We start from the raw sequence: 27707 nt of genomic DNA, 5'->3' as shown, positions 1-27707 counted from the left end.
CTAGGCCTCTACCCCAGCCCTGTGAGCCCCGCCCTCACACTGACCCTCCCCCAGCCCCGCCCTCTGAGCCCCGCCCACACACTGACCCTCCCCAGCCCTGCCCTCTGAGCCCCGCCCACACACTGACCCTCCCCCAGCCCTGCCCCGAGCCCCGCCCACACACTGACCCTTCCCCAGCCCTGCCCCGAGCCCCGCCCAAAAACTGACCCTCCCCAGCCCTGCCCCGAGCCCCGCCCACACACTGACCCTTCCCCAGCCCTGCCCCGAGCCCCGCCCACACACTGACCCTCCCCAGCCCGGCCCCCTGAGCCCCGCCCACACACTGACGCTCCCCCAGCCCCGCCCTCTGAGCCCCGCCCACACACTGACCCTCCCCAGCCCTGCCCCGAGCCCCGCCCACACACTGACCCTTCCCCAGCCCTGCCCCGAGCCCCGCCCACACACTGACGCTCCCCCAGCCCTGCCCTCTGAGCCCCGCCCACACACTTTGACCCTCCCCCAGCCCTGCCCCGAGCCCCGCCCACACACTGACCCTTCCCCAGCCCTGCCCCGAGCCCCGCCCACACACTGACCCTCCCCAGCCCGGCCCTCTGAGCCCCGCCCACACACTGACGCTCCCCCAGCCCTGCCCTCTGAGCCCCGCCCACACACTGACCCTCCCCAGCCCGGCCCCCTGAGCCCCGCCCACACACTGACCCTCCCCCAGCCCGGCCCCCTGAGCCCCGCCCACACACTGACCCTCCCCCAGCCCGGCCCCCTGAGCCCCGCCCACACACTGACCCTCCCCAGCCCGGCCCCCTGAGCCCCGCCCACACACTGACGCTCCCCCAGCCCTGCCCTCTGAGCCCCGCCCACACACTGACCCTTCCCCAGCCCTGCCCCGAGCCCCGCCCACACACTGACGCTCCCCCAGCCCCGCCCTCTGAGCCCCGCCCACACACTGACCCTCCCCAGCCCCGCCCTCTGAGCCCCGCCCACACACTGACGCTCCCCCAGCCCCGCCCTCTGAGCCCCGCCCACACACTGACCCTCCCCCAGCCCCGCCCTCTGAGCCCCGCCCACACACTGACCCTCCCCAGCCCTGCCCTCTGAGCCCCGCCCACACACTGACCCTCCCCCGGCCCCGCCCTCTGAGCCCCGCCCACACACTGACCCTCCCCCAGCCCCGCCCTCTGAGCCCCGCCCACACACTGACCCTCCCCAGCCCTGCCCTCTGAGCCCCGCCCACACACTGACGCTCCCCCAGCCCCGCCCTCTGAGCCCCGCCCACACACTGACCCTCCCCCAGCCCCGCCCTCTGAGCCCCGCCCACACACTGACGCTCCCCCAGCCCTGCCCTCTGAGCCCCGCCCACACACTGACCCTCCCCAGCCCGGCCCCCTGAGCCCCGCCCACACACTGACCCTCCCCCAGCCCGGCCCCCTGAGCCCCGCCCACACACTGACCCTCCCCCAGCCCGGCCCCCTGAGCCCCGCCCACACACTGACCCTCCCCAGCCCGGCCCCCTGAGCCCCGCCCACACACTGACGCTCCCCCAGCCCTGCCCTCTGAGCCCCGCCCACACACTGACCCTTCCCCAGCCCTGCCCCGAGCCCCGCCCACACACTGACCCTTCCCCAGCCCTGCCCCGAGCCCCGCCCACACACTGACGCTCCCCCAGCCCCGCCCTCTGAGCCCCGCCCACACACTGACCCTCCCCAGCCCCGCCCTCTGAGCCCCGCCCACACACTGACGCTCCCCCAGCCCCGCCCTCTGAGCCCCGCCCACACACTGACCCTCCCCCAGCCCCGCCCTCTGAGCCCCGCCCACACACTGACCCTCCCCAGCCCTGCCCTCTGAGCCCCGCCCACACACTGACCCTCCCCCGGCCCCGCCCTCTGAGCCCCGCCCACACACTGACCCTCCCCCAGCCCCGCCCTCTGAGCCCCGCCCACACACTGACCCTCCCCAGCCCTGCCCTCTGAGCCCCGCCCACACACTGACCCTTCCCCAGCCCTGCCCCGAGCCCCGCCCACACACTGACCCTCCCCCAGCCCTGCGCCCCGCCTACTCTCAGAACCCGCCCCCAACCTATCTCTGCCCCGCGGGCTGACAGCGGCTCTCCGGCGTGCGCATGCGCACAGAGGCTGGTCTAAGGGCGGGGCGGTCTCTCGACGGGCAAGGGGACGGGGCGAGTCAGCTGACCGGTCCCGTGACAGTGTGGGACCCGACGGGGCTTGCGCACGGAGGGCGTTTCGCTGCCGGAGTGAAAATGGCGGCGTCCAGCGCCAGGCTCTGAGGGGCTCAGAGAGGCGGGGCGCTGCAGGCAGGGCAGGTGAAGCGCCGGCGGCAGCGTGCGGGTCTGTTCGCTGCTGTGAGCTCCAGCGCCGGCTGCGGCCAGGCGGTAGCAGGGGCTGGCGGGGACCGGGCAGCGCAGCTCACCGGCCAGGTAAACCCCGCGGGGCGGCGGGATCCCGCCGTGTCCGGCCCGCTCGGGGCGTGTGTGAGTGACAGCCCCGTGCGCTGCCGGCAGCTCGGTAACCGCCGGGGTGGCTGTGACGCCCCCTCCCCCAAACCCGGGCACCGACTCCTGCACGCCGGGCATCCACCCCTGCTATTCCCCGCATCTCTCCACTGGCTCCGAGGCGGGGGTGCAGGGGAGGCTGCCACAGCCCGCCCCTCTCCAAGCACCTTTCCCCTCTTGCCCCATTGGGAGGGGGTAGCATGGAGGAGGCTCATATACACCTTTTCCTGCCCCACCTGGAGGAGAACTCGTAGTGGGGAGGCTGTTAGACACCTGGCGAAATCCTCTCCCCCACCCCTTCGGAAAGAGCCTGACACACCTGTTGCAAAAAACTCTTTGAGTGGTTTTTTTTTCCCCTGTACATCGGGAGGTAAGGTAACATTTACTGTAAAACTTGCTACTCCCTTTGCTGCTGCTGATAATTATCGTCCCCAGGGGAGGTGTTAGTGGATGCTTGAAAACTTGAATTTTCTTCTTTCACCGGTGGCTAATAACTCTTAATGTTAGTTTTTATCCTTCATCACTTTTCCTTTCCCACCATTGCATGATAAAAATCTTTGGGCAGAATGGTGCACTTCAGAAATAATTTGAGGATGGGTCACTTATTGTTGAGGAGGGTCCTCTGTCCTCAACGGGAAGTTGGACATCAGGTATCTGCAGCAGGTCTGAAGAGCACAAACTAGAGGCATGCCTTTTGGTTAGGTCTGCCTGAAAATGTGCACTTTCCCTGCAATCCTCATGAGTTTGGATACCTTCCTGCTTCAGTCTGGGTTATTTGCTTCCAAATGGGACTGAAGTTGGTTCAACTTTTCCAACATGAATTATATGATGGAATGGGGTTAGACTTTTGCCAGCAAGGCTGACAAGATTAAAATTGAGTAAATGTTTATCCTCTTACCATTATTTAGTCTGAATTCTTGGTGTTAATGATTCTCAGGAAGTCTCTTTTCCTGTTTCCCTTCTTCAGCCTTGTAAATTTTGAGCCCATGCTTCAGTTTATTTTTAGGAAAGATTTAAGTTTTGGGGATGAATGACTTGTTTCCGTCACTGCTGGCTCTGATATGTATATTCAATATGAAGTGCAAGGGGTGAGAACCTGAGTGATTCTGGTTTCAGCTATATGAATTTCAAGTTGAGGAAATGTGAGGAGCCCCTGCTCTTGCTATTTAACCTCTGCTTCATTTATTGGGCACAGACAAATTGCTGCTATTCTAAAAATTGTAGACTATTTAAATGCTAAATTGTTGTGAGTTTTAGCCCACTAACTTGAATCTTAATCCAGTCTGTGATTGCTGTAGGGGGCTAAAAGTTAAACCACAAAATCAATAATACCATTAGAATTAAAGGTGAAACTTCTTTGGTTAAAAATATGTTCAGCAACTTCCTGCAAATGGAAAGCTAATGCTTAAAGATTCATTCAAGTTAACACTGTTCCTGTGTAACCTATGAACACTTTTCCAAATTTTCTTTCTTCTTTTTGCTGCTGCTTTTGTCTTCCTTAAAGTCTCCATAAAATAACTCAGTTGTAAAAACCAATAAATCCTGTGTGTGTTCAACTGGTTCCTTTGAATGAGCTAGGATGTCACATTGTGTACGTTATATTTAAGTGTCCCGGGAACGGAATCATCAGGTATCATCTTCAGAATGTTCAAACTCTTGGTGTTTCGGGAATGGTTCTTAATGGTCAGACTTTGATTTTACATAAGTGATTCTGATGAGTATCACTTAAAAACCCTTCAGATCTTTAATAACTTCATCTATAAATCTTAATATTATCTATAAATCCAAATGTGTTATATATGTTACTGTGAAATTGTTCAAAGGCTTAGTTTATGTGGCCTGCATATGTTAGTTTAAAAATCTGAAACATCATTTCAGCAAACTTTGGAACATATCACTACAACTTAAATTGATAACAAATTCTCAACTCTGTACCTTTAAATTTAAAAAAAATCTACACTGAAGTCCATCCTGATACAGGCAACTAAATTGGTAATATTAATTATTCAGAAAATCTATATACAACTATTTTAAATGATGTTTGTCTCTCCATTTTGTATCTAGTTTTCCTTTTTCCACATCAATTATACCCCAAAATATTATGATTGTGTTCCATTAATTTTTTTGTCACAGAACTTTGGGCTGCAGTAGTAACTTAAAATCCACAGTAGCAGGAAGAGACAAGTAATATGGGATTTCCAAATAGATGGCTTATTTCTTGGTAAATATCAGCTCATGAATGAAATAGGCTTCTGTTTAAAAACATAAAGTAGTAAAGGTTTTCTGAGCTGTGCAGTGGGAGTATAGGGTTTTTTACTTATTAAAAGTAAATAATTCAGTACAGTAGTGTGAGATGAGGTGTGTTGCACAAAGGGGAGTGGTAGGTAGGATGATACTTAACAAGAGACTTGCCTGAAATGAAGCTTGCTTTTAGAGAAAACAGCTGACATTTTCTTGTATTTCTTAAGAGACTCCATGATGAAAGGGAAATTGCTACTTTTCAAAGTCTTGTCTTATAATTGTATACAGGGAGCCAACAACATGAGAAAGCAAAATGCTCAGTTCAAACTGCCCCCCCACACACTTTTTGTTTGACTTAGAGAAAGCTTTAAGTCGTATCTTTGAAAGGTGCCATAAATTGTTCATTTGGATTAAGATCTTTAATAACTCTTGCAGGATAGAGAATAGAGACAATCATCAGTTTACCTGGAATGAACTTGTAGTCTGTCGATACTCTGAGTCTCCTAATTTAAAACTGAGTCAAGGGTTAGTATACAAACCCTTTTAGAAAGCCTGTTCCTATTCCCTCCTTCAGTCTCTTCACTTTAGCCTCTTTCCAGACGGTCTCCATTCTCTTTTTTCCATCCTCTGCTCAGTCTTGCCTCCATTCTTTCATTACTCCTTTTAAGTAATTCCCGCCTATCTTCCCTTATCTCCCACCCATACTTTATAATACACTTTATTAATCTTACCCCAGTATTACATGAGAAATTGTGGCACAAGTGATAATACCTGCAAACAGTCACGGTTGCCTCTGCTTGTATGTTGCCCTTTCCTCACACTGTCTTATCTATTTGTATGCTTGTCGGGAAGAGCACCATCAAATAGCTTTACTGGTGGTTCAAATTTAGTCTCCAGTTCTGGAAACATTGAATTAGATGAGTAACTTATGCTTGAGAACAGTGGTGGATAGAGGGCAGGGCAAGCGGGGAGGCTGCCTCAGGCCCTGCAAAACTCTTATGCATCCTTGCTTGAGAACTCTTCCATTGAATTAAATGGAACTGCTCATGAATGTGAAGTACTCACTTTTACAGAGGCTACACATTTACATGATTACTAGCTTTTTAATGTACTTACTTTTCCTTGTCTAGAATTTAGCCGAAAATATAGACAAGCCTATATTACCTGAGACTCTCAATTCTTAGCTTTACAGGTACAATTTTTCTATATTGTCACTTGATGAGATCTGAAGGGCACTGAGATTGTATTTTCCAGGGAAGTTTTTTGTCTAGTGGCTGTTCTCTTCAATTCTTAATGAATTGGTAGGAAGCTTAAAATTTGAAAATGAACAGTGGTCTTGTTAAAGAATCATAGAAAAGTAGAGCTGGAAGGGACTTAGGAGTCATCTAACCTACCCCCTTGTGCTGAGGCGGTGATAGGTATATGTAGACCATCCCTCCTAGAAGGTGTTCAAAACCTCCAGAGGCAGGGATTCCACAAACACCTTAAAAACCTGTTTAAGTGCATAACTATTCCTAGGCGCTTCAGGGGATAGCCAAGTTAGTCTGTTACAGAAAAAAACAGCAAGCAAGTGGTCTGATAGCACTTTATAGAGTAACAACATGTAGAAGGTATGAGCTTTCATGGGCACAGCCCACTTCAGATGACCAGAGTTATGACTAGGGGATAAGAAAACTAGAAATAGGAGAATGGAAGGGGAGTGGGGAAGAGGGGAGAGAAAGATGCTGTTGCCCACCCCACTACCTCTATACATAAAGTATCAGGAGAAAGGGTGCTAAACCTGAGTAGATAAAGATCAAAGTCAATGGATAGATTGGTAAGGCAGGAAGGATACCATTCAGAAAGCTGTTAGTGCCATCAGTGATAGGTTAGATATTAGGAAAAACGATTTCTAAATCTCCTTGCTGTAGGCTACTGACAAGCAAACAGTCCATATCAAGGCCAAGCAAACATTTAGAAAGCCTTTTTCCTGAGATACATATGCATTTTTAAAAAGTTGCTGTGGATAACAGCCTATTGAATGGCTCCAAAAGACTATTCTAGTGTGCAGAAAACCTTAGTAAAACCATTAAGTAACCCAGTAGAAAACATTTTAAAAAAAGCAGTTAGAAACTGCTTTCAAGTAATAAAGAATAAAATCAGAGTTCCAACATGCTGTGATAAATCAGAAGAATCATAGAGCTGAAAGAGACCTCAGGTGGTCTACAAGTCCAGCCCCATGACAAAAGCAGGAGCAATCCCAACTATACCCCAATCCCAAGATATAACTCAGTCTTCAATTCACTAGCTCAGTTGTCATCTTGACTGGTTTGTGTCAGTAGATACTTGCATAAATAACTCAGTATTTCTAAAGTAAGTTGCCCATGGGCCATGTAACCTGAATAAACTCTCAAGATGTGCTGGTTTGTAAGACTGTAAAAGTGAATGTATGTAGCTGGAGGTGTATTAAACAAATGACTCATACGTGTTTGGGCTAATTTGTGGTTAGGAATGTATCAGTTTGATGAATGTCATAGAACTCTATTTAATATCCTTGGGACTTGTGAAGAGCTCCACAGATTTGAGAATGTTCCCTAAGCTAATATTCCAGCATAGATGGATACTTTTTCAACTCTCAGATACTGTTTGATACCGTTGGTAATATTGGACTACTTGCACATCCACTATAGTGAAATATTTTCTATGGTTCTCTCTCGATTATGCTTTAGATAATGTTCTTGTCTAACGTAAATAACATCACATTTGTAGCTATATGTTCATAGGTATGTATATAGGCTATTGGGAATAAGACTTTTCCCTGTCTTGCTCTTGCCCTATAGTGCATATAATGATCAATAACACTGAATGATAACAAGAAAAATATGAAGGTATGGAGAAGAAAACGTAAAGACTGGCATCTTGATGATATCCAAATGGATAGAATAGAAAATACTTATTTCTCTGAAAAGTGGCCCTAAATTGCAAGGAGTTGACAGATCTTCAGTACTTACCACTTGGTATGCAGGCATTAAAAACCTCCGGCAAAGCAGAATTCATTGTAGTGGTACTTCAGTTCAGCACCTCACAGCACGCATTACCTTTACTTTTTTGTGGCTCTGTAAATTTTTGTTTTTCAGAAGTGACCTATATTGTCATTGTTTTTTAATACTGTAATACATTAAGTTGTGAAGTCACTTATCAAAATGGCAATCAGGCTTCTGAGTCATGTAAGTGCTTTCTCTTTAAGGACTGTGTCCCAAATTCATCATTGAGTTTGATTCTATGTAGCTAGTAAATGATATGCCTTTTTTCCATTCAGGCATCTGAAACTTTTCCAGTGTGGACCACACTTATGCATAAATAACTCATTTAATTCAAGACTGCCTGTCCTTCCATTTGTATTGTATCCCTGCAGTAACAACTTTCACAGAAAAGAGATTTTTCTGGATATTAAACTTTTTTTTTAGCTGTCTTGGGGGAAATGTGCTGATTTCACCTAGTTTCTTTCAGTAAAACTAAACTCTACCTTTGTCTTCACTGTATTTATTATCTTGGAGTAGTTGAGGGATGTTAGTTATCCCAGGTAAAATGTACACCTCTCAGCAGTGAAGACTTAAACAGTTAAAAGTAGACAAAGCTAAAAGCACAGCTGCATCAGCACTTTAAACGGAAAGTGTGGGTGTGGGTTTTTTTCACACTCCTGAGCCAGAAAATTACAGGACTGTAAAGTGCCAGGGCAGTCTTGGCCTTAGTGTCTTGTCATTTAGCTACTATGATGGGTGGTATAGAAAACCCAAAGTTATCTATATTGAGTATTTAGAACATTTGATTTTAAGTACTATAATGTAACTAAATACTACATAAGATAATGTTCATGACCATTAGATTTTTCTGCTCTTGGGGCTCCCCCTCAGTTCTCCCATCAAATATGCTCAGCTAATAAGTCAATGTTATGATCTTTGATCCAGACTCATCCTGGAATTGGAAAATAAAACTGTTTCCTCCCCTTCACTGCTCTTATCACTATTTTTGCAGCTGGGTCTTGGTTAAATTGCGCTGAGTAGCAGGAGCTAATTACTCTCATTGGTATATTTTATAGAGGTAACAGGAGTAAAATGACTTTAGCCAGGCAAGAAAACCTATCTTGACTTAACATATTTGATTTTGTGTACTCTGAATATCACTAATATTGCAATATCACTAATTTTGTTTTTCAGTTTTTTAAAGTGGGTGTTTTGTGTGCACTATAGGTGTGCAGACAGTAATATTAGTGTGTTTTAAACAGGTAGAAGTAATGCAGTATTATCTGCTCCTAGATCATTGCATGCTGGTAATAGGGAAGAATACTTAATCATTTCTCCTCCTCCCTAAAACATAGCTGAAAACCATATTCCTTCCGATAGCTAAACATGAACAGTGGCTGGGTATCTCAGGAGGTCTTACATTGCGAACAGACCTGCGTGTAAGATAGAAATATGTATTTTTGAGCATATTGGTCATTGGTGGTTGTATTTGGTCTTAAGATCTTAAGTACTAATACAAGATCTATCTTGTTTCAGGTCTGGGCACAAAATGAATATAATTAGGGAAAATAAAGATCTTGCTTGTTTCTACACAACAAAACATTCATGGAGGGGAAAGTAAGTAGCTTTAAATCAATTACTTTGTCTCATGTCCATACAAAATACTGTCATGTCTAGTCAATATAGCGATCTCATGCAGTTTCTGATCTCTAATTGTATACTCAGTATTCAAAAATGTGGAGATGAAGGCTGTAAAGTCTGTTCTGACTGCCTCTTCAGAAGCCAGAATCATTGCTACTTAACCAGATGCTCAGCCTGCCTTCATCCACTTCCTTTCTAATTCTCATCTCTCTGCTGTAGACTTTTCCAGTTTTCAGAAGAATGCATCTGGGCTCTGCAATCTGATTGTCTTGGTTTCTGTTACATTAGTGAGATTAAAAAAGTGTTTAGTCCAAGTATTTTAAATTATATCTCTACCAGTACTTGACTGTTTAGAAACTGCTTTTACATTGGAGTAATATTTTATTTCCCCTTTAATGGACAAGCTCATTAGTCCACTTGTTCATGGATTGTATTATGGGTTAACTGCTAAACTACTTACAGAGATTATTTTGAGAACACCTGCTCTGATGTATTATAGACCATCTTAAATCTTTCACTAGATAATGTAAAAGAAACCTTCTAGTATTTCAGATAGAACAGTGGTTCTGAACTGGTCGTAGGCTCTCACCTTTGCATGTTGCTCCAAAATTTAACTTCCATACCATAAGTTAAATATACTTGGAGTAAGTTTGTTTTAGAAACTGTTGCCGGAGCTGAAGAACATATTAGTGTTTCAGGCACTGGTGCAACTAACGTATTGTTGGCAATAGTGGCAGATCTTTGTAAAATTCCCTACTGTAGACAAGGCTTTAGAACAGGGCTACTCAACTTTGGAAGTCCCAGGGGCCGCAAAGATACTCTCAGCACATGCCGAGGTCCGCAGTTTGTGTAGTTGCATATACAGTAAACTTCCGGTAATATGGCACCTTTAGGACCCAGGGGGTTCTGGATTATCAGATATGCTGGACTAACGGAAGGGGGGGCTATGAGGGGTCTGAAGTGGAGTGGGAGGGGATGCCACCCCAGACAGTCCGGCTCTGCCCCAGGCGTCCCTGATTCAGCCGCTGCTGGTCAGTTTCAGCAGCAGCAGCTGAATCGGGGATGCCTGCAGTAGAGCAGCTGGGGTGCTGCTGGGTTGGTCCCGCAGCACCGAGAGGTGGCGCTACGGGACCAACCCGGCAGCACCTCAGCTGCTCTTAGGGACGCCTGGGGCAGAGCAGCTGGGGTCCTGCCCGTTTGGTCCCGTTGCGCCATCCCTCGGCACTGTGGGACCAACCCGGCAGCACTCCAGTTGCTCTGCCTCAGGTGTCCCCAAGAGCACCTGGGGTGCTGCCGGGTTGGTCCCACAGCCCCGAGGGGCAGCGCTACTACGGGACCAACCCGGCAGCACCCCTGCTGCTCTGCTCATGGCTTCCCTGATTCAGTTGCTGGTCAGTTTCAGCAGTGGCTGAATGGGGGAAGCCTGTCCGGCTGCCCCAGCACTTCTGGGTTCCTGATGGTGCCGGACCATCAGGAGTGCCGGAGCATTGGATGCCAGACTAATGGAGTTTTACTGTATATGCAAATAGCTTCTTTCACACAGACGGGCATGAATACAAAGATTAAGGCAAGACTACACAACATGCAGGCCCCATGTAAGTCTGTTCTGCTGATACTAATAAAATGCAATATTTACCTGATTTCGACCCCCATGGCAGCACTTTTAATGAGCAATGACAGTCTAGGGATTTAACTACTAAAACGTGTATCAACTGAAGACTATTGTTGACCACTCCTTTGTTTGTTTTGGCTTCACAAAAGTCCAGGGGCCGCGTGTTGAATAGCCCTGAAGGATATGTGGCTTAGCATTCATATGAGCTAGGTTCAGACATGACAATTTTTCCATATATAATTTTTGTATGCTGTAACCGTGTGAATGTGTGGATATTGAGGCAAAATGTAATGTATTTGAGGTTTTGTAAACAAGTCACAATTCAAAGCACAATAGTCATTAACTTTATTTACTGATTCTGGTTTGAAAATAAAACCTAAGTCTACTTGATTCAGTGCTTGGCATATAAGTTGCCTTATCTATTTTTAAAAGCAAATCATCCACTTAAGAATGCTGCTTAGTACCAGTGCTACAGAAGGACTTTGAAAGAAAGCGCTTACTGACATTGTAACTTAAAACAAACAAAACACGAGCTAAAGCTTCTTAAACTTATTATAAAAATGCCATATGACCACATGCCAACCTGTCACTTGTTTTGAACATAGTGGCTATCTGAGAAACTGTGGCATCCAGAAGTGTCACTTCAGTGGTGACATGAAGGAGAGGGAAAGTAAGCCTCTGGCAAGTGCTTGTTTCAACCCAAACATGAACTCAGGAGACATAATTGTATGTTCTAGAAGCATCAGTTGTAAAAAAAATATGAAAATAGCTTTTATTTATTGCCCATCTATCTCAGTGCATGCTAAACTTCAATTTGGAGGCCTACACAAAAATAAAACTCAAATCTTGGTTTCCTTCCCACAGTGGTGGTGATATGCTTTCAACTTCAATCATAGAAGTACTGTGAAGTAGAAAATGTAGTTAAGTTGCCTCCCTTCATGAATCCTGACATTGGAAATATTGGTGGCATATTTTTCAATCCAGTTTGTTTAGAGTATAAAAATTCCTGAAATTCTGCTCTACCTGAACTTAGCAGACTAGGAACAAATCTCTGCTCTGCTGAACAGCATTCATACTAGTGGCAAATTGTCCTGCACAGTTTATAGTAGGATAGAAGTTCTTTCACAGGCCTGTGTGAAGGGTGCAAAACAACCTTCCCCCGCTCCCCCCCCCCCCCCAATGATCTCCCAAGTAAGTATGCTCTGGCAGGCCCTGGGAAGTCAGGAGCGGCATGGTCTGGCTGGCTGAGGGAAGGCTGGGGCTGATTTCTCAGCTTACTTGGAGGAACATGGGGGGTGCATTCACACCCTTGTGGTCCACATTTACAAAAAAAAGCATTTCTCCCCCCCACCCCCAAAAAAAATCCTGTGTACAGGCCTGTTTCATGTTTGTCTGGGGACTGTTGAATTGTTCCAGCACTCAACTCTTACACCATGGTAGCATTCATTGTAGAACTATGGGTTAGCATTACTTTCATGCTGTTGCTTTCTGAATTCTTAGATAGATGTGGGGCTAGCCTATAGACAGATGCTCAGTGAATTCAGGATCCTTGAGAATTCAGGATTAGGGTCAGCTCATTGCTCAGCAAAGTCTACAAGCACTGAGACGAAAGTGATCCACCACTGACTGAAGCAGTATCATAAGTTTGGAAGTACTGATGGACAAGAAATATTGAAATAAAACTTCTCTATCTGATAGCGTTCTGTCTAAGAATAAAACTCTAAAGCCTGGCAGTTCCACTCTAGCCTGCTCAGGGCCACATTATTACTGTCTTGACGAAATGACTAGGCTCTGCCTTATGCCTCTTTATGGTGGTGGCTTATCTCTGAAATCCATTATTATTGCTAAGAGGTAAACTCAATTAAAATCCTGAAATTACTTGGGCATCATTTAAAAGGGCACATGTTGTCTCAGGGTAATAAGAACAAAAACAGTTAATGCTGAGCTTAATTAAATACACCATTAAAACACATCTATACAATTAAATGGGCAGATGGATATTAGGGATGTTAAAATGTGTTTAAACTTGTGACTGCTGAAAATTTCAGCATACATGTTTACATGGGGTGGGCAGGCTTTTAAGCCAGCTTCCTGCACACACCAGGGTCCTGTTGTTTCTCTCTCATGTGCTGCTGCTTCTGTATCAGAGGCAGCAATGGGGGGGAGGAGCTGCATGTAACCATGAAGTTTAAACGGATGAGACAAGGCTCATTGGTTAACCATGTAGATGGTTCAGTTTTCACATGGATATATCTAATTTTGAAATCGCATCTATTAAAGTACTAGTTTGCTGCAATGTCTTGTGTGAACAAAAATATTAAATGTTTTGGCCTAACCTTTGAAAAAAGGTGCTGAACATCTATAGTTCTCATTGATTTTTTTTCCGAGACCTTGAGTGAAGTGACATGACACAGATGAGAGCTGCAGGTGCTTAATGCTTTTGAAGGTCATGCCACTTAACTATCTAAAGCTGCCCATCATTTCCCATTATACTTTGCTTTCAGTTGTTGATACCTTTTGACTTGCATGCAGGTGAGTAAAGAATTTGGGCTGAGTGAAAGAGAATGCAGGAGCCAGAGAGCAGAGGGGCAGGGCATATTTAAGAAGACAATGGCAGAAGCTGGGGCTTGGTGGGCACATGATTGGTTAGGACAGTGGTTCTCAACTCATTTCCATCCACGGACCACCAAGCCAATCAAATTTTCGTGGACCACCTCCTTCTTGAAACCTGATTTAAAAAAAAATGAGCAGACAATGAACATTTTGGTTTGAAATTTATTTCTTACTAACAGATTTTTGGATTCCCTTCTCACTGACAAGCTTTTCAATGTTTGGAGAGGTACTTGATAATGCACAACGAATAGTGCTTACCACTGCAAGCTGATTCCTCTGTTGGAACTTAACGTGCAACAAACATGAAAATCCAGTCTCTCACATAAGTTGATGCAAATTGCAAAAGAAATCTGATTGTGCTGACAGATTTGGGTAACTCCCAGTCATGCTGGCCCAAAATTTCTCTATGGTAGACTGCTGGTACACATCTTGGATCTGAAAAAATGATTTTGCGGCTCAAGAATTCTCCTGCAGAACCTCTGGAACACTATTAACATCTGTTAACATCTTCCTGATGAAAGATAATCGTCCCTTGTCCTGTCCACCTCCAGAAAGTATCGTTGGAATTTGTTTCCAAATATGATCGAGAATTTGCATCCAAATGGCTTGCTTTTCCCCGAGCATGGCATCCACATATGGAAATTGAACCAAATTATTACCTTTCACTCTTACGATCCAGAGTTCCAATTTGTCAAGAAAAGCCTTGATGATGCTTTGGTGAGAACAGATTTGCACCTTTTCCTTGCAGCTGAAGATTCAGTTTGTTCAAGATTCCAAAAATATCGTCAAGATACGCAAGTTCTAAATTTGACTGCGTCAGCACATTTCAGAATTCCTCTTTCCCTTCACCCTGGAGGAAAAAAATCCAACTCCTCTCTCAGTTGGAAAAACTGAGACTGTTCCCTGCTGACAACCACTGTATAGAAGTGTAGAACAGTAACACATCAAAGCATTTAGACTCCGGGGGGGAGAATATACTCGCTAACGTGACTGAACATTTAGGCATTGTTGAAATGACACCTTGAATAACGGTAGCTGTCTAATTTCAGAAACAACCAACCCTAGAAGGAGAAGATAGTCATAATGAACTGAGGAATATCCTGCTTGAAAAATATGAAAGTGTAAACATATATATGGTTGACTGTCTGGGCTCATTGGTTAGCTTTACAGTTGCACGCAGGCTTCCCACCTTCACCCCTTGCACTGCTGCCTCTGTATAAGAAGCAGCAGGCAGGAGCTGGTACATATGGGGAGCTAAAAGCCAGCTCCCCACACATACAGGCTCCTGGGGAGCCACCTCTCCACTGCCTCATGTTGCTGCATCTGTATAGGGATGTGAGTGAGTAGGCACTAGTACGCAAACCTAGGCTTATTGGTTAGTCAAGTCAACTACTCTCATTCCTACCCTGCTGCCTTAGTATTGGAGGCAACAAGGCAGGGAGAAGCAGGAGCCAGGACTTTGGGGAGCCGGCTTAAAAGCTGGTTCCCCCTCAGCACCATCTCCACGGTGCCACCTACCCCCCTTTTCTCACGCTGCTGCCTCTGTCAGACTGCTGTGTACAGGGGCTGCTTCGAGGATGGAGTGGCTGACAGAGCAGAAAGGGGCTGCAGTGGCCGGGCACGCAGTCCTGGCTCGTGCCAGATGTAGGACCAAACCCCACTGTGGCTCTGCAATTTAAAAGGCAGTCGGAGCTGGGGGGCAACCTCTTCCCCAGATCCTACTGCCTTTTAAATTGCAGAGATGCAGTGGAGTTTGGTCCCAAACCTGGCATGAGCCAGGACTGAACTGGGCTGCCTTTCCCTATCCACTAATAAGTAAACTAACCTCATATTAACATCCCTACTCTGTATCAGAAGCATCAGTGTAGGTAGGGGGAGGCAGGTAGCTCCACGGGGGCTGGTAGGTGTGGGGAGACAACTGACAAGCTGGCTTCATGTGTGGAGCAGCTCCTGAGGAGCAGTCTTACTCTGTGTAAACCTATAACAGCTGAAAAATTCAGCGGTTATGCATTTACCTAAATAAACTCATTTGAACATGTCTACTTTCAAGTAATAAAACTGAGTGCTGCCAGACACTGCTTACACAACTGACGTTTCACCTTTAGTCTTTTTAAACTGATTTGTGTGTAAAATATTAATTGAAGGCCCTTGCTACAGACAGTTTCACTTAGTCATTTAACTTTCCATCCACCAGAAGCCTCTCTATTCCAGGCACTGGGCCCCTGGCCTAAGGATGTTAAATATCAGTTTGAGTAGTTGATGGAATTTCCATTGACTAGTCGATAAGCACTATCGCAATCCTCCTTTGAAATGTACAAGAGACCCTGGTGGGGCTCTTATACATTTTAAAGGAGGAATGCGGAACTCGGCATGCAGCCTAGGGCCCACGGTGAGTCCTGCTGACTCGGGGCTGCGTGCAGGTATACCAGCTTTGAAATATACAAGAGTCCCCAGCAGGGTCTCTTGTGCATTCCAAAGCGGAAGCGCCTTCATGGAGCCCAGGGTCAGTGGGGGACTGACGGGTCACCTAGGTTCCATGCGTGGCATTTCCCCAGAATCTGGGATCAGCTGGGCATTCCCCAGCTGATCCTGGGCTCCACACAGTGCTGCCGTTCAAAGGGGCAGCACTGTGCAGCTGAGCCGGGCAGATCAGCTGTTCAGTGCTGCTCCTTTGAATGCCACTTTGGCGTTTCAAAGCAGCAGCGCTGCAAGGAGCTGACCCCTTAAAGGGGCAGCACTGCATGGAGCCCTGAGTCAGAGGCAGCAAGGGGAGGGGAATTGAGTAGTCGACTGGACTGTCCAGTAAGTATTTTTTATCAGTCGATTAGTCTTTAACATTACCTTGGACATGACACTAAATATCCTTGCATCACACAGAATTTGTGTGAAGTATAAAACAACTTCACTGTAATGAGACTCTCCCTCCAGTTCACTTATCACTCACTGAAAAATGTATCTGCCGCCTTGCTTTTGAACTGCAAATGCAATCTTCCCTCTTGACCGTTCCACCATGATCAAGAGAACTTTCTTTAATACCTCTTCTGAAGATGAGAAATCCCCTATGTCTACCTTATCCATTACTAATGTCAGTCATGAGGTACGGTAGAGTGCCTCACGTGTAGCCACATTCGGTAGCAGACTCTCAATAGCTGAAACATGCTGAGGAATGGGAATATCTGTGTGAAGTCTATATGTAAAAAGTAGTTAATCACTAATACTTTTGGGCTATGTCTACATTGCGCATTCTTGTGTCACCTGTGGATCTACCCGTTCCCACCGCCCCCCTCCCCCTCCCTCCTCCAGGCAGTAGAGAGGAAAGGTAGATTGCGAGCCTGTGGCCGGGGCAGTGCAATTGATTAGAACTTCTTGAAACAGCTGCCTGCCTCTCCCTCCCTCTCCTGTTCTGCCACTTGCAGGCTTTGCCTCCCTGCAGCAGGTGGGAGGGTTTGGCACACCCCCTCCCCCGTCTCCCTCCTTGTAGCGCTGTTCCCCTCCGAGACCTGCCCCTGCCAGAGTACCTCCTGATAGTCCGGATTATCAGAAATGCCGGCACCACCTGGGTCCCAAAGGTGCCGGATTATCGGCAGTCTACCATATATAGCATCTGTACAAACCTTTATTTAAGCTTAAGTGCTTGTTGCAAACAAACCCAACTTCAGGTGCCACTTTCATACACTCTTCAGTTTAATTTGGTCAGTGTAGTTCCTTGGAGAAAAGTGTTCAGTAGTTTTTATTTGGAAGCTGTGTTCTCCATGCAGAATTGCCTCCACTTAGTGTTCTGAATTTGTAAACCAGTTTGCTCCCTCTTCTCTCCCTCCTCCCCCTCTTCTTTGTATAGTCATGTTAGTAAAAAAAAAAAATCCATTGCAAATTTTCCAGTGGTATGTTGTACTTCTGAATATTTATTCTAATTGGGGATGTGAAAGTGTAACCCTTTAACCGATAAGCCTCACCTATTAAGGGTGAGGTTTACTGGTTACAGTTAACCAGTAGGAGAGATCCCTGCCGACCCTGGACAGGAGGGTTACTCCAGCCCTGGGGGGCCACTGGAGGCAGGGCTGCTCTGGCCGAAGCAGCCCCTGTCCATGATGGGCTGGACCCAGGTGCACCATTTTCCCCCCCTCCACTCTCCTTACATGCAATGGCTCCTCGGGCTGCTGGCCCACTACCAGGGAGTTAGCTGCAGAGTCAGCAGGGGCTGGTAGCCCTGCCCCCAGGGAGGCTTCGTTGTAGGTTCTGCAGTACATGTAACCACAAAAACTTAGTGTTTACACAGTTACCTAGTCCTAACATTTTAAATTTCTTGGGCTTAGAACTTCCTGTGCTTAGCAGGGAGGGAGAGAATGCTATAACAATTGAAGTATTCTTAAACCTTTCCTTTCTCTTTTCTTCGTCAGCCACATTGGAAAAGGCACAGAATAAGTCTGTCTACACTGCAAAGAAAAGTCTGAAAAAGATACGCAAACCGCAATTTGCATTTCTTTTCACTTTTTTCCATCTACGTGGGGTCATTTTGGAAAAAACTCCTTTTTTGGATCATCCCTTATTCCCTCACCAAGAGGAATACGGGGATGCCAAAAGAACACATCGACTGTTTTGGAAACTGTTTTGAAGCAGACATGTTCCTTGGGCATGATAGAGCTTTTGGTATCCCAGAAAGGCTCCTGCAGTCTAGACATAGCCTAAGGAATAAAATGGTACTCTAGCAAACCATACTTTTATTTTGAGAAATAATTATATAAGTCTAGCCATTCTCATTGTCAGGGCTTGACAAACCCCGGGGAGAGCCACTTGCCAGCCCCTCACTGCACGTGCGCCAGACCAGCACTGCGCATGCGCGAAGCGCCGGTGAATGGGGCGCATGGAACAACCGGCTGAAATCTTCTCACCACGGGCGAGTAGATTCAGCGGTTTGTCAAGCCCTGCTCATTGTGATGGTTAGTGACTTTGGTTATATGTTGGCTTTCTCTTAATAGATGATAGTATGTTTATAGTACAATATCTGACATTTACTTTTTTCGTGAGATTTAGCAACAATGGTTTTAAATTAAATTTGTTTTCTCTTAGGTATAAGAGAGTCTTTTCAGTTGGAACCCATGCCATCACTACATACAATCCAAACACACTAGAAGTTACAAATCAGGTAATGATAAATGTGGTGATATAGCCTTCTTGGATACCCTAATGCAATCTGAGTATCTTAATGCTAATACTCCTGTGACCTTTCTCCTCCCTTCCTTCCCCCTCCAGTTTTGTGTGTTCAGCTGTGATTCTCTTGATAAACACCAAACTTAGTCTAAAGGGATGTCAGTTACCTTAATTTCATGATTAGGTACTAGGGTGACTTGCTCAATCACTTTTCTTTTTCTAAAAAAGAGAAATTATCTGATGCAATAGCTAATAGTTTAACTGACTTGGTAGCTTTTGAAGCTTGTATAGCCTTCTTTGTTTTGCTAAACTATTTTAGTTCTGTTGTGTAACAGAACACATTTTCAGCTTCCCTTTTTGTGTCCTATCTCAGGACTGCTTGACAGCTCCAGTGTCCCTGAAGGGAATCGCTAGAGAGCAGAGATCTACAGGGTCACTGATTTTACCCTACTTTGCTCTACTCTTGTACTCTTTGCTTGGATCATCATGCTTTCTCATTAGTCCATAATGCTAGGGTTTTTTTAGCTTTTGAATTCCTAACTACCACTTTTAGCAGTGTGTGAATGCATTGCACTGAGCTTTCTCATCAAATTTTATTACTTACCCATAAAACAGATGTGTATGCTGCTTGTATTTAGCTACTATATACCTTGATTAACTCAAACTAGAGTGCATGTCGTTATAACTTTAATTATTCAAAAAAATAAGACTTCTTGTAAAGAGCTCTAACATACATATAAACCCTTAAATATTTATCTCACCAAATTTGGATGGAAAAAGAGTCTATTTCTCAAGTTAATAGAAGCTTATTAAATTACCTTAATTTGTTCATCTTAGTGGCCTTATGGAGATATTTGTAGCATCAGTCCTGTGGGAAAGGGGCAAGGAACAGAATTCAGCCTTACTTTTCGTAAGGGAAGTGGAAAGAAGTCTGAAACTCTTAAGTTTTCTACAGAGCATAGAACAGAACTCCTTACAGAAGCACTGGTAAGAAATTAGAGCCAAATAATTAGTTAACATTCATTACTGTATTGTCACACTGTTAGATGTAATAAAAATGATCATTGCATATTTTGTGATAAGTAAAACTATTGTGCTTATACATTAAAATAGGTAGTATACCTGGCCTATGATGTTCACTGAAATAACTTTGTATATAAGACTCAAATTTACTGACGGTTAAGACAGTGATACTGAAATCAAGTGGTTTAAAAGCCAAACTAGCACTCATCGTTGCCAGGAGCCGCAGTAGCGTAAATTCTGTTTCATTTATTACAGTACTATGATTATATATCTTGTATTCTCACAGTAAATGAGTTAACCTAGTGCATGTTAACTAAATTGGTTAGTAACTCAGTAAAATTTACAGCTCATGAGTCTGTTTGTGTATCACCGTATTCACTACCAGTGAATTTATGATTATATAAAACCAATGGGGCACTTTTAAAATACATCATTTTTAATCTTTGCCAAGTGTTAGACTGGGGACCATCACTGGTCCTGACCCATTGTGATCTCCGGGATTGCACATCCCTCAAGGAACGTGGTGCCATGGAAGTGGAAACGGGGGGAGGATGGGGTGGGAAGAGGCAGGACTTGAGGGATGGGAACAGACAGCCCTCCCTGGCTGGCTCCTAGGCCAGAGTGCTGTCCACAGTGAAAATAATTGCTCATGCAGGCCATGAGTTTGAGGCCCCTGGTTTAGATGATCCCAGAAGGATTCAAGTCTGAGTCACTATGGGAATAATTAGAACAATGAACTGTTTTCTCACTGAAGTCACAGTAACTTGCTTTTATTCTCATTTTTTAGAGATTCAGAACAGACTTTTCAGAAGGAAAAATCACAGGAAGGGCAAGTATCTGACCTGTCTGTATTGGACTACTAATCCAGTCATTTCATATTTACAAATACTGTATAAACAATCCTGAATTTCTAGTTGACCATGTCCCTTATATTTTTAAATAGTTATGGCTACCTACTATACCTAAATCTGTTTCCCCTACCAATTCTATGGCTTTACAATTTTTTTGTTTCGGTTTTTAATGTTGTAAAGTTAACAGTATAGGAGAACTCTTCATACTGAGCCACATGGTAATGTGTACTTGTAACTGCACAAACAAATGGGAGAAAATATGCTTCCCTGTAACTTTAAGGGTTGCTAGCAAGTTATACTTAAGAGGTGTAACATGTAGTAGACAATGGAAGTGAGGATCTATTTGAAAATCACTTTTATTTCATCTAATTCTAATCAATTTAAGGAGGAGATTGAATATTATTAAAATTACCAAAAACCACTGTTGAGCAATGACTTTCATGTGAAAGTGAATAGTAGTAGCACTTCATTTTCTGCATCTGTGAAGCCTGAGTGAGAATTCTTGGAGTATAGTGGGAATAGGGAAAAACTTCTGAGTGCATCTTGTCAAACAGTCTTCTGGAAAAAGCATAAAAGAGCTTATTGGAAACTAACTACTAAGGCTTTGTCTACACTTAAAAGTTTAAAGCGCAGCCATGGTCACATTTGTGGCACGAGCAGGGAGAGAGCTCTCCCAGCACTCTACGTATACCACCTCTGCAAAAGGAGTAGTTAACAGCACTGGGAGTGTCACTCCTGGTGCTATAGCCTGTTTCTCACTGGTGCTTTACAGTGCTGCACCTTGCTGTTCTTGTGCTTGTTGGGGTGGAGGGTGTTACACACCCTCTGAGCCAGAAAGTTAATGCTGTAAAGACTTGGCCTGTATATCTGTGTCATCTTATAAGATTTATGCATTTAACACCCATGACTTGATACTTGGTTTCACATCCTTGAATGCATCTAAATGGGTCTTCTAGCTTTGCTCCTTTATATCCTTTGAGTATCGAAGCCTATTACCATTCTGGGGCTATACCATTTGAGTTTTTTGAAGTTATACTTCACTGAATGAGTACTCGATAACACTATTATAGAAGCTGAGATTCTAATGATTGAAATATATTGGTGACCTCACTGCCCCTGTTCACCAAGGGGAGTAACTCCAGTTCTCAGAGTGAATTACAGGTTGCTACAATAGAGAGGACTAAGGAAGTTGTTCCATAGACATGTGGGATACTTCAGGATAACTCTGGGGACCTAAGTCAAGCAGGGCTGTAGCTACAGTGTAGTTCTCAGAAGGTGAAGAAATCTTTTTGTCTAGACTTTAACAGCAGTTTCTTCTTTCATAGAGATACAACTGTTATAAGCATCACTGGAGTGATACTAGAAAGCCTGTGATTCTTGAAGTTACTCCTGGAGGGTTTGATCAAATTAATCCTGCAACTAATAAAGTCCTGTGTTCTTATGACTACAGAAATATTGAAGGCTTTGCTGATCTCTCTGACTATCAGGGAGGTTTTGCTATACTTTATGGAGGATTTAGTAGATTGGTGAGTATTATAACAATATTTTGGGCATATAAAGTTAGGAGAAGTAAACAAAGAGAATAAGACACGTGAATCTCACATTCTACTGCCTGTAAGTTCAGATCATTGCCATGACAGATAGTAAATGGCTTCTAGGTTATTGGGTAGTTTGAGAAGTTCAGGGCCAATTATATACCATTTAATATTAGTAATGTTATATCCTGGGAACAGCATGGCTACAAGAGCTACCCAAGACCAACTGTTGGTGAAAAGAGGCAAGCTTTTGATTTCCACAGAGCTTGAAAGCTTCTTTGACCAACAGAAGCTGGTCCAATAAAACATTTAACATAGAATTCTCTTGCAGTCCCCTTGAGTACTAACAGGGGAGAGGCTGTTTATAAACTTCTGGGTATAGACTTGAGTGGAACAAGGTAAAATGGATGAGGGAGGAACAGTCCTGCAAAGTTCAGATGAAAATCCTGAGCCACTTGCTGCGAACAATACTGCAGGCTACCGAATGGTCTGTTTGTGTTAACGTCTGTATACTTTGTTTCTAATTTTAGTAACATTAAGATATTTGTATAACCACTTTAACTAGTAAAGTTACAAACTGCTATGGGAAAAAGTTAATTCTTGTCAATGTCATCTGTTGTGTGTTGGGGAGGGAGGAGTTAACATTCACTAATAAAGGGTAAAATCAGACTGCTGTGCAGTATAAAGTCAATTTTTATATAACTTAAGACAATTTAAGGCTGTGAGCTGATTAGACCTGATGTTCAGTTTCTTTTTATTGAACTTAATCTCTCCTTTTTTTCTTAATTTCAGCATGTATTTGCATCTGAGCAAAGGGAAGAAATTATCAGAAGTGCAATAGAACATGCTGGAAATTATATAGGCATCTCCCTCAGAATAAGGAAAGAACCTTTAGAATTTGAGCAATGCTTGAGTCTTCGCTTTGGGAAATACAGCAATGATGAATCTATCACCTCTTTAGCAGAGTTTATTGTTCAAAAAATAACACCTAGACATCTGGTAAGGTCTACAAACCTAAACTACATTGTATTGGTTTGATTTATTAGGAGGCTAAAAAGAGGTCCCTTTTCTAACTTATTCTTTCTTTAAGGAACCTGTGAAAAGAGTATTAGCCCTTACAGAAACTTGCTTAGTAGAGCGGGATCCTGCTACTTACAATATTGTGACACTGAAACCTTTAGGAGAGGTAGGTGACAATCCTGTTTTTAGTCAAATTTATTGATTCTACTAAAATGCAAAACTGAAGTTCATTCAATACCATTTGCTGTGTTCATTCGGATTAATTTTAAAATAAAACATTCTAGGAACGTTTACACTTGTCATTTTTGTGAAGCTTGAGTACATAAATTGGGAATAGATATTAGTATCATTGAATATTGGTTCAACTATTTGCATCCTTAAGTACATGAGAATTGCATTATACTTCCTATAAGTGAAGTGATCTCTTACTACATGGCTTCTTTTTAGGTATTTGCACTGGTATGTGATTGTGAAAATCCACAACTTTTTACCATTGAATTTATCAAGGGACAAATCCGGAAATATTCTTCAACAGAGAGGTATTGTAATCAAATTTTTAAAAGATTACTTACAGGAGAAACCAGTTGAATGACAAATTTATGTAGTCTCTGAAGTTAAAAATAATACTTTCAAGAGCCAAATTGAGACTAACTGCATCCAAAGCCTGCTTTCAGGAGCAAGTAACTGAGCATTGAAGTTGCCTATAACACCTCAGATACTATGTGACACATCCCTGTCTCATTTGCTTTTCACTTACATTTATGAGCTCCTTGGGTTTTCCATATCTCTCTGCTTTCAGTACATGTGATACCGAAAGAAAAACAGCTCTCCTACACCTATTTTACCCCATAAAAGTGAACAGTTAGAAATATACAGTTTTGTCCACTTGTTGTCAAGGTATTTGACAAGTTTTGGAAAGTTTTATAGTTAACTTGTTTGTTAAACTAGAATTTTAGGAAGAAAGTGGATTTCAGGAGACAGACAATAATATATGTTGCTCAAGATAAATCTTATTACTGATTGAAGTGAATATAAAATCTGGATGGTTAACTGGTATCCATGTGATACGGTTTACCATCTGGGCTGAGTTGGTTTTTCCTCCCTCCCCTTTTCCCAATCTTCTGTGTCTCCACCACACCTGTATGGATTAAATGTGACAGTGGTATACAATGTAGAGTAGGGTGCTCACCCTTATTACACAAGAGGGCCATATAAACCACGCTCAACCTTATGTGAGTCAAACAGAGTCTATATATTAAGACCTGAAGTCACCAGTACGGATTTATTTTTTCAGTTCAGCTTATTTTGTATGTATTTAGGCTATACCATACATAAAAACAACCTATTTATACACTTGTGTAAACTAAAATGATGGCAATATGACCACAAAATACTAAAATCAGCTCTTTGTATATACCTGGAAGCAAGCTGGTGGGCATTATGGAATGCTCTGGTGGGCTGTAAATGTTCCATAGGATGTGTGCTTAAGATAGAATTGGGTGATTATGTGCAGAAAATAAAAAGTAATGTAGGCAAGAAAAATAGGCCAGAAATATCTAATCTTGCTGAAATACTGTACTGCTTTTCCTAGCATGCCACATGATTTTAATATATTTCTCTTATTGTTGGAGGTAGTTCCATTTACAGTGATTTCTGACCTTTTTAAGCACAAGATCACTTGTTGAATTTAAGTGCAATCCAAGATCTACCTCAAATCCAAATACCCTTGCTCTGCCTCCTTTGTGGGCCTTTTCCAAGGCACCACCCCTGCTCACTCTGTTCTCCCTCCCTTTCACCAGGCCGAGTCAGAGGGTTTGGGCACTGGCTCTGGTCTTGGGCTAAGGAATTTGGAGTGTGAGGGGCTCTGAGCTGAGCCTGGGGCAGGAGGGGGTGAAGGGTACAGGCTCTGTAAGGGAGTTTGGGTCCTGGGGGCTCAGGGCTAGGGCAGGGGCTGAAGGTGCAGGAGCAGGTTCATGACTGGGGCAGGGGTTTGGAGCTGGCTTCAGCTGGACACTGCTTATCTCAGGTGGCTCCTGGGTGGTGGTGCAGTGGGACTAAGGCAGGCCCTGCCCTGGCCCTGCACCACTCTCAAAAGCAGCCAGCAAACTCCCTCCATCCCAAGCCCTGTTGTCCGTCCGTCTGTCCGTCCCCCCATTCTGTGGAGATAGAATACAGGTTGGGAGAGGGGGCATCCTGACATCAGCACCCCTCCTCTCCCTTCCCTATTCTGTACTGCAAGCAGGAAGCTCCCAGGGAGGGCGGGAAGCTCCAAGACAAAGGGCAGGAGGTGTACAGTAGTGGTGGGAGGGGCAGCTGAAGTGCTGGTACTTGATAGCCTCTTGGCCAAACCAGTCCAAGATCACTTGTCTGAGGCTCCAAGATCTACCAGTAGATCCTGATCTACTGGTTGGTGACCACTGCACTATAGTATGGCATGTCATTGGCTTTTGTTGTTGTTAGGTAGCATTACATAATTTAAAGAGTAGAAAACATTGATCTATGTGAATTCCATTAGAAATTGTGGGCACATGTACTATGGTTGTCAGATTGTCCAACTCTTTGTATAATCATAATTCTTGGCTGGGTCTAGATTTACAGGATAATAAGCGCCTAAACATTTTTCATTGTTCTCAGAGATTCCTTGTTAGCTAGCTTGCTGGATGGAGTGAGAGCTTCTGGCAATAGAGATGTGTGTGTGAAAATGACCCCAACACACAAAGGCCAGCGCTGGGGATTGCTGAGCATGCCTGTAGAGGAGGAAGTAGAGAGCCTTCATCTCAAGTTCTTAGCTGCTCCTCCCAGTAAGTACAGCTTTTACTGCAGTTTAAAGTACATGGTTGGGGTATTTTAATAGCACAATATAGCTTTAAGCTGTTCTAAAATGTAACTTCCAACTGTGTATTGTTTCTCGTTGCAGATGGCAATTTTGCAGATGCTGTGTTCAGGTTCAATGCTAACATCTCATATAGTGGAGTTCTGCATGCAGTAACGCAAGATGTAAGAATTAACTCTCTGCCCATTCTCTTAGTTTTTTTTTAAATAATTTTATGAAAGTATTAATGGCTCTTCCTCCCTAATCAGGGTCTGTTTTCTGAAAACAAGGAGAAACTAATTAATAATGCCATAACAGCATTATTGTCTCAAGAGGGAGACATGGTAGCATCTAATGCAGAACTTGAAAGCCAGTTCCAAGCAGTGAGACGACTAGTTGCTTCAAAAGCTGGATTCCTTGCCTTTACTCAGCTTCCAAGGTAAGTTTCTCGCTAACAGCTTATATACTATGTTTTAAAGGCTTATGCTCACCAGTCTCCTTGAAACTGAGTCTCAATTACTTTTCATTATTTATTTTCAATTAAGTCTAGACCTTGACTATACCTACACCAAGAAATTTGGACCTTGACACACACAAACTACCCCGGGCTTAATCTTTGACACACAAGATGCAGCTTCAAATTCCGTAGGAAATAAAAGGTGCATTGAGCACTAAGCTCAGTTAGTCAGTTATTCCTTAGAAGCAAAAGTATGTTGTGAAGGAAGTAGGTTTTGAAATGCTGTTGGTTGTAACATGTACTACAAATTGGTATACTCACAGTTGGCTTAAATCTTTAAGATGCAATCTGGAAATATTGTGACTGACTTTCTGCAGAAATTGTGCATGTCTTGTTTACTCACTCCATTTTCACAACATAGCCCAATTGTGAAAGTTAAGGGTATGTATATGGCTTTTCAGTGGCCACTGAAGACATTTAATGAATAGAATAAATTGGGCAAATTAAACCTTATTGTTTTATGCTTAAAGAAATTTAAGAACGGAGTTCTGGCTTTTGGGTATTAATTTATTGTAAACTATATGCACCAATCGTGAAGTGATGACATACTAAACCCAAAACAGAAGTTATGTCCTTAATATAACTACCGTTATGTCAGACTTTAGGCTTTTGGATTAACTTCCTTTTGGTTATAATGAACGAAAATGAGTACATAGGGAGAGGTCCTTTTTTAAAAAGCTTGTGTATATGAGCAGTTATACCCCAGCTTGCTCCAAACTAAGTCTACCCCATACTATTTGGCTGGTCTCTAAAGGGCATGTCTTCACAGCAGCTTGACACCTATAGCTGGACCAGTACTAGCTGACTCAGGGTCTGTCTCACTGCTCTGCAGACTTCTGGGTTTGGGCTGGAACCTGTGCTCTGGAATCTTGGCAGGGTGGGAGGGTCTCGGAGCTCATGTTCTAGCCTGAATCTGTAAGTCTACATGGTAGTGAAACAGCCCTGCAGCACAAGCCAGTCAGCTGGCATGGTCCAGTCATGGGTTTCTCTCTGCTGTGTAGACATACCCTAACAGTCCGTGTGGACTCTGCTGTTGCGTGCTAAAGAGTCTGCACTCCATTCGACCCTGCTTTGACATGGAAGTAGATGAAAGAGCACTACAAAATGCAGCAGAAAGATCGGAGCAGACACTTAAGCATTGTTTACGCTATGGTTTAAGTCGATGTAATCCATATCATTCTAGGGTATG

General features: G+C 44.2%; 1 protein-coding gene across 2 annotated transcripts in view; it reads left to right on the top strand.

Moving 5' to 3' along the window:
* The first annotated feature begins 2152 nt into the window (after nt 1–2152).
* The window catches only part of DNAJC13 (DnaJ heat shock protein family (Hsp40) member C13), an 88297-nt gene continuing 62742 nt past the window's right edge, over nt 2153–27707 (top strand). Inside the window, exons 1-12 of one of the 2 annotated variants that reach the window (XM_075921899.1) lie at nt 2153–2428; nt 9283–9363; nt 18680–18755; nt 19598–19747; nt 20571–20612; nt 21960–22160; nt 22962–23168; nt 23260–23355; nt 23637–23728; nt 25824–25990; nt 26107–26186; nt 26271–26440. In XM_075921899.1, coding sequence (XP_075778014.1) covers nt 9296–9363; nt 18680–18755; nt 19598–19747; nt 20571–20612; nt 21960–22160; nt 22962–23168; nt 23260–23355; nt 23637–23728; nt 25824–25990; nt 26107–26186; nt 26271–26440 — 1349 coding nt within the window. In that variant the 5' untranslated portion in view covers nt 2153–2428; nt 9283–9295. The remainder of the gene's footprint in view (nt 2429–9282; nt 9364–18679; nt 18756–19597; nt 19748–20570; nt 20613–21959; nt 22161–22961; nt 23169–23259; nt 23356–23636; nt 23729–25823; nt 25991–26106; nt 26187–26270; nt 26441–27707) is intronic. The other variant, XM_075921900.1, reaches the window with a different exon arrangement.

This window comes from Pelodiscus sinensis, chromosome 2, assembly GCF_049634645.1.
Source record: "Pelodiscus sinensis isolate JC-2024 chromosome 2, ASM4963464v1, whole genome shotgun sequence".
Taxonomy (NCBI): Eukaryota; Metazoa; Chordata; order Testudines; family Trionychidae; genus Pelodiscus; species Pelodiscus sinensis.
This window is presented reverse-complemented; position numbering and strand designations above follow the sequence as displayed.